The sequence below is a fragment of the Catharus ustulatus genome, chromosome 5 (assembly GCF_009819885.2).
Source record: "Catharus ustulatus isolate bCatUst1 chromosome 5, bCatUst1.pri.v2, whole genome shotgun sequence".
Classification (NCBI taxonomy): Eukaryota; Metazoa; Chordata; class Aves; order Passeriformes; family Turdidae; genus Catharus; species Catharus ustulatus.
In genome coordinates this window covers 51438550-51450977 of record NC_046225.1, presented here as the reverse complement: position 1 = coordinate 51450977, position 12428 = coordinate 51438550, and the positions used below count along the sequence as shown (strand labels likewise).

Below are 12428 nucleotides of genomic sequence, written 5' to 3'. Positions count from 1 at the left end.
ATCCACACAGGCAACAGTAATTCCTACCTAGTTATGTTCACATGTGCCCCCACACACTTGTCTTTTTCTCAGAGAAATGGTTACCACGTAAAGAAGTAATTCTAAAATTTAAGCATGCCAGAATGTTTTAAAATTGGTTCCATACACCAGTCAGTTGTAGGAGTATATTAAAAATGTTTATTTATATATATTTAAACTCAGAGTGCAGACAGAGAACCAATTTGCACTCCCTGCTATGGTGGAAAGGCATAATTAGCTGTGTTGAGAATTAGTCAGACACTTGTTACCTTGGCTTGTAAATGAGTAGGAGTAGTGGCCAACTTTCAGCACTGGAGAAAGTTGTCAAGTTCCCACCTACGCATGAAAGCCCAAAGGGAGAGCTGTCTCCTCTGCTTTCTTAGCTGGTCATTACATACTGCATGTTTTGACTTCCTCCTCAAGCTTCTGAAAATTAAAGAAACTGCCCTTTCTCTTTCTCCCAAGGAGTGCTCCCCACATTCTGTGTGTCCAGGACCTCAGAAAAGAGAGTGTCCACAAGCAAAATTCCATGTACAGGTGAATCTCTTATTAGTCTTGAGAGGCAGGCGAGAGAAAGGGGAAGAAAAGGTATAAACACTGTGCTTGTGCATAAATTATTAGATGATACTCAAAGTAACTTAGTAAATGCTAAAGTACTTGTACCCAGCCTTCATTTTTCAGGAGAATGTCTGGGTCCCCGAATCTCTCTAGACCACTGCAGCATGGTGTGAGATGGACTTGCCCTTCCAGTTAGCTCAGAGAGAGTTCTGGTAGTCTCATACAGCAGCTTAAAAGATTATTTTGTAGTACAAAAAGAGCTTGTTTTCCTAATTTGTCTACATGTAAAATCTGAATTAATTACCTGGTTACATCAATGTACCCTAAACACAAGTCCTATCTACTTAGCCTTGTTGGATTCTTCTACCCTAAATGGGAAGAGCCCTATATATCTGATGTGTATATCCACTTTGGACTCCAGTTGAATGTGTGAAGATATTTTTATCACTGACTGACCACAAGACAGCTTTTTACATTGCATTGATTAGTAAAACATTCTTGAGGTTAGTTCAACCAAAATTCCATGTATGTGCTAAAATAATACTATAAAGTTAACTATGAGTTAATTAAAGAAATAATAAGCATATGCATTTATACAATGTGGATGTTGAAACTAAAAACATATTTTTACTTTGGCTTTAAAAAGTCTTGTTTTGTATGTTTTATTACAAAGCTTGCTACTAGCCTTTTCAAACAATTTTAGGAAACCAAAGTACACAACATTCTTTTCAATTCGTACCCTTTCTGTGCAATATCCTCACTCTCTGACATTGTGAAATGCTTGCAAAGCTCCCCTTTCTTTTCAGGCTAAACATGGGGAAAAGTTGTTCCCTAACATTTTCAGGCAATGTTGCATCAGTATGCTAAAAAATAAGTTAAATTCTTGACAACACGCTTATGTAGACTTTGTAATTAACTTGGAGATGTTCTTGACCCTAGAAAATATTTTCAAACCTACTCTGAAACTCAGCTTCTAACCCCAATGATGCACTGTGTTATTGTGCATCACATTCTTACTAGACATTAGACTAACTAGTCCTTTGGTTAGTTTACTGCGTATTGGTGTTAACAAATGTCCTGAGTTTATTATCAAAGAGTGTAATGACGAATGTCTGGTTTTGCTTCACTGCTTTTTAAAGCATATTAGTGTCATGTGTCCTTGCATTTGGGGTCCCCTCTTCAAAAAGAGGCCTTGTTTTTTCCCATCAAGAACACCCAAAACACATAAATTATACATACATACATACTAGTATGTATGTATGAAAAGAAAGTGGAGGGTTTCTGGGTGCTTGTCACCTGCCTGTGAAACCCCTTCTAGTTGTGCAACTGTCAGCCAAATGCTTCTACTGAGCAGAGCCAATGTGGTGAAATGAGATCACATATGGTGGACACTGAGCGAAAAGATGCAGTACCTCTGAGACATGTTACTTTAACTGGATCCAGAGGACGTCTTTCAGGACCTGTCTCTCCTGACTGCACTGACCTTTTCCTTTTTCCAAGGCCGCATGAGTACTTAAGCTCATCGGTTGTGAAAACAAATCTGATGAGATAGCGAAGGAGCCGTCGTCCATCTTTCTTGGAAGAATTTACAGCCTCATCCCACTGTTTACTAGTGATGTAGACAGGGTAGTTGTTCAGCAACTGCTTACTCCCCTGAAAAAGTGAAATATTTCTGTTGCTTATTTTTACAAGGCAAATAAGTGAAGATGTCAGTTGCAATAAAAGATACGTTTCTAACTATCCATGATACCGACAGTGAAACACAACCCAAAGTGAACACACAATTGCTCTCACAGAGAGCGAGTGCTTCTAAAATTACATTTCCATTTTCTAGAACTCGGATTGGGTGAGGTACAATGAATATGGTTTTTGAGTGGTGTAGCTACTGATAATTTCCACTTTCACAAGCAGGCTAAAAAGAGTTAAGAATCAGCAACTGGGCATACTATTTAAGTGTAATGTTTCTTCTCAATATGGTAAAATGCATAAAAAGGGTCTTTGAAGAGCATGATCAAATGGATCACATCATCACAGCTGATAGTTCCCTTCAGAGGTGACTCTTTTGGTCTATTTTTATAATAAATTTATTACTTCTGTAGAACACACCTGAAACTTGACAGCAATTATGTTACTGTGGGAAATGTAAAGAAAATAAATAAAGGAACTATGAAAACTAAAAGCTTCATTATTATTAATGAATGCTGTATTAACTCAAATTATAGCTTTAAAGAAATGCCACTGTGTCAGCTGGAAAGAAATTTTGCATTTAACCTTCATAATTTGTGTGCTTCAAAATTCCAACATTAAATGAATGCTGTGGGACTAATTATGGGGATTCCTGTAATCCACACACATTTATAAGCCCTCTTAAGTCAATTGTACCTAAATTGTATTTAATTCTTGTTGCCCATAAAATGCTATAGTTCAGGATTACCCAATTAATGTAAGATGGTACTGTTAATACACTTGAAATAATTGAAGTACACAGTAAAAACCCAACCCAAACCCTCCTACAGACTCATTCACTTTTACAGCTGCACCTCTTTATCAAGACACATAAATCTGAATCCCAACGAGTGAACTCTGTGGAGCTCAGGTTCCACAGGAGTCTGCACTGAGCAAGAGAAACACAAGTTGGATGCTCAGCCAAAGTTCTCACTTCCAGGCCTCTGATATCCGAAAACTACAATAAAGACTACACTTGCCTTCTTTGATACATTTATTATAGCATCTTGGGAGACAGCCTGAGAGCATCTTTTAATTTTTTTGCAGGTTTGATAAATATACGGAAGATTGAATTTAGTGAAGACTGTGCTAGATTATCATTAGAATAATCTGTGTGATCTGGAGTCACACCACCTCGCACTGGGGTTAGCATCACTGGGAGCTCAGCCTGTGTGACTGTCTGTTACTTTTTTGCCTTGCTACAAGCTGCTGGCAAGGATAGCTACAGACAAACCCAAAATGCTGCAAAGGAAGCCAAAGTGTAAGGGAAGAGATGGCTTTTGTCTGTCTGAAGGGCCACTCCCCCCGAACACCCCCACTCACTCCCCTGTACCTGTAAATTCAAGCTTGTAACCCCTAAGAGAAAAACCCTTCACCTATAGCCTAGCCCTGTTACAGTTTGGGGCTTTCTCTTTGCACTTCATTATCTCCTCAGTGCAAACAGGTCAGGGTCAATTCCTGCCCCTCCATTCATGACACAGGCAGCTGCTTTAGTTTTTGCCCGGTACATGAACCCCTGGGAAGGCAGTGATAAACCTGAAGAGCTCTGCCGTGGAAGAACATTACAGTCCAGCTCCTTGTCCTCTTCCAAAACTGAAGGAGCTGGGGAAGGAAGAAGAGCAGAGGGGGAGCATGGAAAGCTCTTTGGCCGTAATACACTCTTATGCTGAAGTAATTGTGACCATTCTGTCCCAGGGGGAGCTGGCATGAGTACTCCCTTGGCTTGTCCCACTACATCAGTACAAAGGACCATGTGATACTCATGCTGGTACTTAATTTTTTTTTCAGCAGCTAGCTTCACATCCCTTTTATATAAAGTCAATTATTTCCCTACTTTGGATTTCTGAAACCCTTTTTTCTCCTATTTAAGAAACCCTTTAGTGAAGAAGCAATGACCATTCTTACTGATACCACAGCAAAGCATAAGCTGCAGGTAACTGTAGGTACTGTCTGGCTTTTAAGCCCTGCCAGGCCTGACTTATACAATTCAAGCCCATAATGGCACAGGGTAAGGCTCCAGGCTTGCTCATATGCATTAAGGACAGATGCTCATGTGAGCTTTGCTAAGCAGCAAGCTACCCTAGAAGCTATTTTGTTTATATATATAGCACTGATCAAAAGAGGGTGCAGAAAGGCCCAACATCTAGATTTCATGAGAGCTCACTTTGCTATTAACTGAGGAGAGGGTAATAAATTTTGCCTAAGTCCTCAGCCTCAATTTCATCACACTTCTCTCTTGCTCCCCCTGAAATGTAGAATATTTTTCCTCATTCTTCTCCAAGGCATGATATAGTGTTATGCTACTCTGTTAAACAATTACTGGATTCCTGCTACAAATACACTTTCATTGTTTCCTCAGAAAGTAAAGCACTTCTGGGCAAAACATTCTCAGTAAATAAATGATGTGGTTTGGTGTGTCCAGCAGACATTAAACTAAAACAAACATAAAACCTCCCAGAAATGAAATAAGCAGACTCTGAAGGAAAAACCAAAATACAAACGTATCTCTGCTTGTATTTGTACATGATAAAATTTATAAATAAAAGATTAATACCTGTGTGTTTAATTGAATAAAAAATGCTCTCACACTATGACAAGCTATTTCTTGTGAGACATTACAGAACAGCCTCCGTTTTTGCAGTACTTGAAAATTTTAGTTAAGCAAAAGAGCATTAAAAAAAGGAAAATTAATCCTTGGAATATACTTGAATGATAACAGCTAGTGATAAATATAAATATGTATATATCAATTTGTACAGGATAAAACTGGATGGAGGAGCAAAGTGATACACACCCTGAGCTGCTGCACACCACATGCAGCCACTCACAGTCACCCAGCTCCAGCTGTCACCAGGCTAGCCCCAGCCGAAATTCTACCCACAAATGTGGTGTTTCTGAAGAGAGAGAGAAAAACTGCACAAAGCAAGGCAAGCACACCTGGTGCTGATGGAAGGAGTTAGGTGCTGCTCAGTAAAGCAATTCTAGATTATAATAATGATGTGTTTCCTCCATTTGGGGATTACTGTACTTAAGGACAGTTTTAAACCTATTTTTCACTACTAAATGCCTCCTGCTTTATTTACATGTCTGTAATGAATTATCAAGCCTAAAGAGATGTAGCTTGTTTTCACTGTACACTACCTCGGTTGGATGGTCTGTTGGCTGTGGTACCATAAGCTGGTTGTGATGCTGAAGTACAGTCTTCAAATAATCTAAAACCGTCTGGCAGGGCACTGCAGGAAACAAATTGCAATTACTGTATATTAGCTATAAAGAACAAAAATAGAACAACAATATTAATTTAAGCAGTTAAGTTAGTATCTATTTTCTATTTCTGTGAGATTTATTTCAAATAGGAAATACTTCTCATTTTGATTTGTGCAGGTATTTCATTTAATGAATGTACATGTATTGTATTTCCTACACTGAGATCTCTGAAACTACTTTTATTTTCTACCCACTAGTTTTCAAAGGGTTTTTTCCCCAGCTTGAAATTATAATTACTGCAAATACAAACTAGGTCAGCAGTAATGATAATAAGAAAAAAAATCTGTAAATACGGTAATTTCACGACCATAATGTGCACCGGACTATAAGGCGCACCCCCCGGGAGTCGGCAAAATTCGCAACTTTGTAGATCAGATAACGCGCACCGGACTATAAGGCGCACTTGTTTTTTTGCAGCGAGGCTCCGCCCCCAACTCCCCCCGTGCGGTTGCTGGCCGAGGCCCCGCCTTTACCTGGCAGCCATGGGCCCCTGGGCCCGCCTGGACCCGGGAAGGGGGATGCCGTGGGCCCCCTGGCCCGCCTTCACCTGACAGGGGCGGTGCCGCGGGCCTCTGGGCCCGCCCCCAGCCGGCTGCCGTGGCACTTCCGGCTCCCCACACGGCTCACAGCTCACACTTCCGGTTTGGCAAATTTCGCAACTTTGTCCATCAGATAAGGCGCACCAGACTATAAGGCGCACTTCTGGGTTCGAGGGAAAATTTTAGTCAAAAGGGTGCGCCTTATAGTCGTGAAATTACTGTACTGTAAAAATCCCAAACCATACAAAGGAGAAAACATTTCTTGGGCCTAAATAATGCATTGATTAACATGAAAATATGCTCAAATGTTTTTCAAACTACAGTCTGATTAAATATACTAAAGAGATTCAATGACTCGTATACTTTAATTTCTACTCTCTGCCTCCTCCCAAATTTGTTGTAAAACTAGGTGTTAGCAAATTGCTTTACTTCTATTTGCCCTCATCCTCCCCCTCTTCCATTCCCATCACCCTCATCCATTTCAGTAGTGGTACCAACATTCTATTCCCTTCTGTTGAGGTGATAGGTTAATTAGGGATGATTCAATTATGGGTCTCTCTTAAGCAGATGCTGCCACATCCCTGATTAACTCTGGAGTATTTTTGAAATACAGCTCTTTTCTCCTGAGCCTGAAACACCATAGGAGAATTAAACAGATATTAATCCAACATTACAACTGACTTGTACACGACTAAATAAGCATAGTTTTTAAGGTACATTATGACTCTCACATTTTGTATGGGTTGTTTTTGTGAAGTATTCAGATTTAATCACTTCAGCTCAAAACCCAGAGGAAATATTTGCATTCTTGTTTTTTTTTTAAATTACTATTTCTTGACATTTTATTGTTTCTTTACACCTGAAAAAATGTGGTGTTTTGAGCTTTGTCTTAAGCTGGCAATCTGAAAGCAAGCACTGAAATACCTGAGAATGTCTGAGAGTATGATGTATGGATTTGCCCTCTTTCCTTGGCATTCACACTAAACAGCTACTATGCCCCTGTCCAGCAGACAGGGTGCAGAACAACATTACTCTGTGTGAAACAGACCCTTCACTGTGGGATAGGAGTTACATCAGCAGTCTGCATACAGAAATCATGCAAAGTGCCTGATATGATCAATAAATTCCTATGTTATTGCACCCCACATTGACTTCTCTGTAAAAACAACCCATCAGTGTATTTACTCCTGCTTCTGTTTTTTCACATAGTAAGTAATCTCACTGCAGGCTATCCAAGGAAGTGTTTACCTGTGTTCTTCCAAGGGGATGGGGCTCAAGGGAGAAGACAACAGGAAATTACTTTAACCTGTTGTGTCCCCAGCAGATGAAGTACAGCTCTACTTTAACTGCATGCTGCTGCTAAAATGCCTTCTCATTACCAGTGAGAAACATGAAAGTACTGACCAAAGCTTATAAAAAATGCTATACTCATAAAAGCAGTAGTGTTTTGAGCACAATGTTGTATGATTTTTTAAATCACACTGGACTGTGACTGGAGGATGCTGATCACTTCTGACTTTTAAGCCATGACAGAGAGTTTGCTGTTGGTACAAATAACCTCAGCCTTTCAAACACCAGGTGCTATCTGTAAATCCAGATTTCTTGGACTGCCACATTAACTGAAGCCTAGAAGAAACCACAAAGAGGGCACCACCAGGCAAAGTTTGGTGCAGATGTTCTCTCTGCTGAGAACTGTTTCCTACAAACCCATCAGGATATGTAACTTTTTAAGAGCCTGGGGGTCCTAGCTGAGAAGATGAATAATCATTTAAATCTACTAGTTTATTTATTTTGTTTATCTTTGACGTGGTCTCTACAGTGTTAACAAGATCATAACCTCAAGGACTGATACTCTGCATACTTATGCAGGTATCCACTATCAGGACATCACCAAGAGGGATTTGTTCCTACTGTAAGTAGTGGGAGAGATATCAACATGGAGATAACACTTGTTAGGATTTAGTAGAAAGCCTGTGGGGAGGCAGTAGTTTTCCGGCCCATTAGGGAAGACGTTTCTGAAGCCTTTACTTTCTGAAAGTGCCAGCATCTCAGAATGGACACTGGAGATGGCAAAGTAGCCTGGCCTGCAGAGAATGAAAGGGCAAGATCTTTGCAGGAGCTAAAGGGCAAGGAGGAGGAGAGAACAGGGAACCTGGTGTGCCAGGGAAGGCTGGTCTGGCTAGGATGTTAACAAGGACACATGTAGGAGGCGGCAGGTATTAGCTGTTATCGATCCAAGTTGAGGACTTTGTTGTTATTCTAGGTACCTGTATGTTGTAACAAGTGCTTATTCAGCACAGCTTTCTCTGCAGAGAATCATGATCTCTAATAAACAGTTGAACAGTGACTCTGGTGGTCATGCACTGTGCCAATGACAAAATCCTGGCTATGATCTCTCAGCCTGAGCTGCAGCACATCACAGTGACTCCCTGGACCAAATCTTCCTTGCAACAGATAGCATCAGTGGGTAAAACACAGTAGAACTCAAGTAGTTATCTCCCAGTGATGCAGTTTTTATCCACAGGAACATAAACCTTATTTCAAGTCAGCATTTTGTTTTCCTTCAAACTGGAGTTTACAAAATTTTTGGAAAAGAAATGGAAAATGACACTTACTTGTTACATACTTAATGGTAAAGTAATGTCTCCCTCTTCTCTTTGTTACGCCCAACACTGACCTTCCAGAGGTGCTGGGCTCCCTCTGAAAGCAGAGTCCCTACACCTACTTACATGTCTGTACAGCTGAGGCCCACGAGTCTGTTGGCCACACTGTGCATCAACACCCAGGCAGAAAGTCACAGTGTCTTCCAAAAGCCTTTCTCTGTGCACATTTCCCAGGGGCTGAAACCAAGCACAGTGATGTTCTCTGTGCCCCAACACACGGAGATCAGCCAGGTCTGTCACATCTCATCTCCCTCTCTCACCTCAGAGCTACCTGCTTGCAAGCTATGACTGTATGCTTTTCCTCATGGATTAAAGTAATAAAAACATGGGCTGTGAACAGTTTCACAGAAAAAAAAATCCTTCCAGAAATTCAACTACATCATGGCAGTTTTTCTGAATTTCCTGACAGAAATATATTTGTATTTTTAAATAATGTTTTGTAATATGATGTTATGTAACACCCTGAATATCTGCAATACTCATCAAGCAAACTTTTCATCTCATCAATACCATAATTTGGCAAGACGTTGCCTGGTACTAATGCCATTATTCTGGCTTAGCACTCTATTAATTGAAGCTGGCATCAGCTGTGCAATTAGTTTGTCTGGGCTCAAGATCAGGCCAAAGAAACCACCACCATCCAGGACATCTCATGTGCTTTAAAAAAAAAATCAGTTACTATTTCCATCTTTCAGTCTTCTGAAGCATCCAAAATATCACAAAGCGTGAAGAAAATTTATGCTCAGAATTGTCTTTTTCATGTTTAGTTTAGCTCCTGAAGTGAGTTGTCCAGGCCTCATGGTTTTGAAAATGTAACACTTTGGTGGTAGCTGCCTAGTGCCTTTGGTAATAAGTTGATGTGCACTTAGGGATGAAAAGCTGGGGTGCCCAAGCAGCTACTGCTCTTCAGCTGTTCCAGCCTTGTTCAGCTGGGACAGGCAGCTGAGGCTGCAGTTCCACATGAAGCTGCTGATGAATGTGTGGTAACACCCAGAGATGCAATGGAAATGGAAAATATTTCCACTAATATTTTACCATCATCATTATATTGGACTGACTGCATCATGTTACCCTTCACAAGTACTAGAACAGAAATATTCAATGAACAGTCCATATTATTGATAAAATCTATTTCCATCTGATAATGGCCCAATACTGTTGTTAGAATATCATATTTTTCCTTTATTTTGCCAAGGAAAGGAAACCTTCTCTAGACACTGCTCCAGATTTAATTTTAATTATTAATTTACCACTGATCTAACTGCTTTTTACACATTACCATTAACTTGGCATCTAATCTATTTCTTATGTTTCTAACTGTTTCTTTACTTCCCCTCTAAACTGGTTGGTTTTGTAACCAACATTATACTTTTCCTCCTAGATAGTCTTTTGGGGCCTTCAGTATCATGGCTTTAATGTTTCCCAATTACCACCCTCTCAATTTTTTTTTATTTTTAAACTTTTGCCTCCAATAATGGTTTGCAAATTTCTATGAAGAACCAAAACCATCTCCATTATTGGTTTGAGCTGGAGTTTTGCTCATTATAAATATTACTGGGACACAAAAATGCAGCCTCCAGTGTAACACATTCCAGGGCTGTTTATGTTGCCAAAGCACAGCACTCTGAAGAGATGCTTTGGTTTGCTGTAAATACGGCACATCTCCAAGGTAAATAAAGTGAATCTCCAACCTCTCCTGCAGCATCAGACAGTCCCAGTGAGAAGGGATGGCTCACCCCCAGTTTGGCTGCCTGTCTCTGCAGTGGCCTCAGCCCCATAAACAGGCAGTAAGAAATCTGGTTATTCTATTCATTAATAACATTTCGTGCTCTGTAGCTGACACTGGCCAGCACTCCTCTTGGTGCTCTGTAGAAGATGGATCCCTTGGCACTCAAGACCATTCAGCTCTGACTCACCAGTGAGGAAGACAATTGGGAAGGGTGTACATCTACACCCACCCTGCTCAGGCCAGCAGCTCTTAGCTAAGACTGGCTCAGCACTGCACTGTGTCCTCCTTCACCTGACCTTGAGCGACGCCTGCCTCCGAGTTCATTGCAGGGCATTTCTAAATTGATGCTCGACTGTCAAAAAGATGTAACAAATGATAGGGAACGTGCTGACGAACCACAAGGCTGTGTGAATTTCTTATAACATTAATGGAGATGCCTTTGCTGCCTGAGATTTGGACAAGTGTGCATGGCTTGGATTATTTTAGCTCATACGGTCATTTATTTCAATAGTCAGCCGAAAGCCAGCAAAAGCTGCATGGATGGTCCACGAAGTCAAGTTGTTTGGGTGTGATGAACTGGAAAAACAGCAATGGGCAAGGAGAGATGGGGGAGGAACTGATCTCAGTGCTCAAGAGTCTGCAGAATTGGATATTTGTGACTGGATGGTAAAATAAAAGCGGCACTCATTTGTAGTGAAAGCATACAGCAGAAATCAAAAGAATTGACACAATGTGTAGGAGGGTGTTAAAGATTTCCTAAACTGACCTACATGCCAGCCGAAAACAGGGAAGGGAGAAAAATTAAAGCAAATATCCCATTACTTTAAAAATCCCTCTCAGCTGTGTTTTCCAGGCAAATAATTCAATTTCTATAAATCTGCATCTGAAAAGCCATTGTACTTTTAATTTTCTTTTGCAATAGATTTCTTCCAGAAAAAAGAACGTTCCCCTCCCATATGCCCCTGGGATGTACACCTCTACATAAACAACAGATTAAAAGAGGTAAAACAAGACAGCTGTGCATCTCATTTAAGTGATGCTGCCACATGCTCCTGTGGCTTTTATTTTTGTCTGTGCTCTCTCACTTTCCTTCAACTCATTAGAAAGAGCCTCTTCTTATCATCCTGTTCAGCAGTGAAGTCTTCCCTTTGGAAGGGACATCCTCTGTAAACCCCTCTACTACACATTTCTACTGCTGGTAACTAACAGGGAAACCAAGAAATCCCCTGTGAGAAGGGACAGCAGTTTGTGTCACTAAAAACCAAATGGTTACTTGCAAAGGCCAAACCAAAGTTGAGACCTGGGAGCTCATCCTTGACAGGCTGAACTGCAGCTCTCCAAAAAACTCCCACAAGCTCCAGTTTCTCAAGTAGACTGAGAAACCTGATCTCCCAAATTCTTGTGGGTTTGTATCCAGAAACACAGAGAAAGCAGATAAAGCAAGGCCCGGTCTGCTGCAATTACATGTTTCAATAAGTTTTTGTACTCAGGTTGGTTTAGCAAAGCTGTCACCCCCAGCAGCAAGCAAAGCTGTGCTACAAATTCAAAGGGGTTCTTGTGCCAAACACTGGCTGACCGTGCTCAAGGCTCTCTCTTCTCACAGTAACTTCACACTTTGAAGCTGAACAGCAGAACGAGGCTACAGATCAGACCAAAACATCCAGAACATCAAGGGAAACCAAAGAAGTGGTTAAATGTGAACATCAAGAAAAAGGACAAAAAAAAAAAAAAGGACATGAAAAAGTGTTCATCATAACCCTTGATGGCTGGCTTTATCTGTACTGTGGCTGTGGTAGGCTCTTTGGAAACATGAGGCTCTGAAAGTATAAAGGAGACAGGATTTGTAGGGAAAAGTAGTATCTTTTATTAGATCATCCAATAGTCAGGAAGAAGAGTCAAGCCTTGGGCATACAAAACCTCCTGGAAAAC

General features: G+C 40.7%; 1 protein-coding gene across 2 annotated transcripts in view; it reads right to left on the bottom strand.

The window, feature by feature from the left end:
* The window catches only part of BEND4 (BEN domain containing 4), a 35974-nt gene that overhangs the window by 9666 nt on the left and 13880 nt on the right, over positions 1 to 12428 (bottom strand). The window contains exons 3-4 of one of the 2 annotated variants that reach the window (XM_033060673.2): positions 5443 to 5534; positions 1989 to 2229 (exon numbers count right to left, since the gene is read on the bottom strand). In XM_033060673.2, the coding sequence (XP_032916564.1) occupies positions 1989 to 2229; positions 5443 to 5534 (333 nt within the window). The remainder of the gene's footprint in view (positions 1 to 1988; positions 2230 to 5442; positions 5535 to 12428) is intronic. The other variant, XM_033060674.2, reaches the window with a different exon arrangement.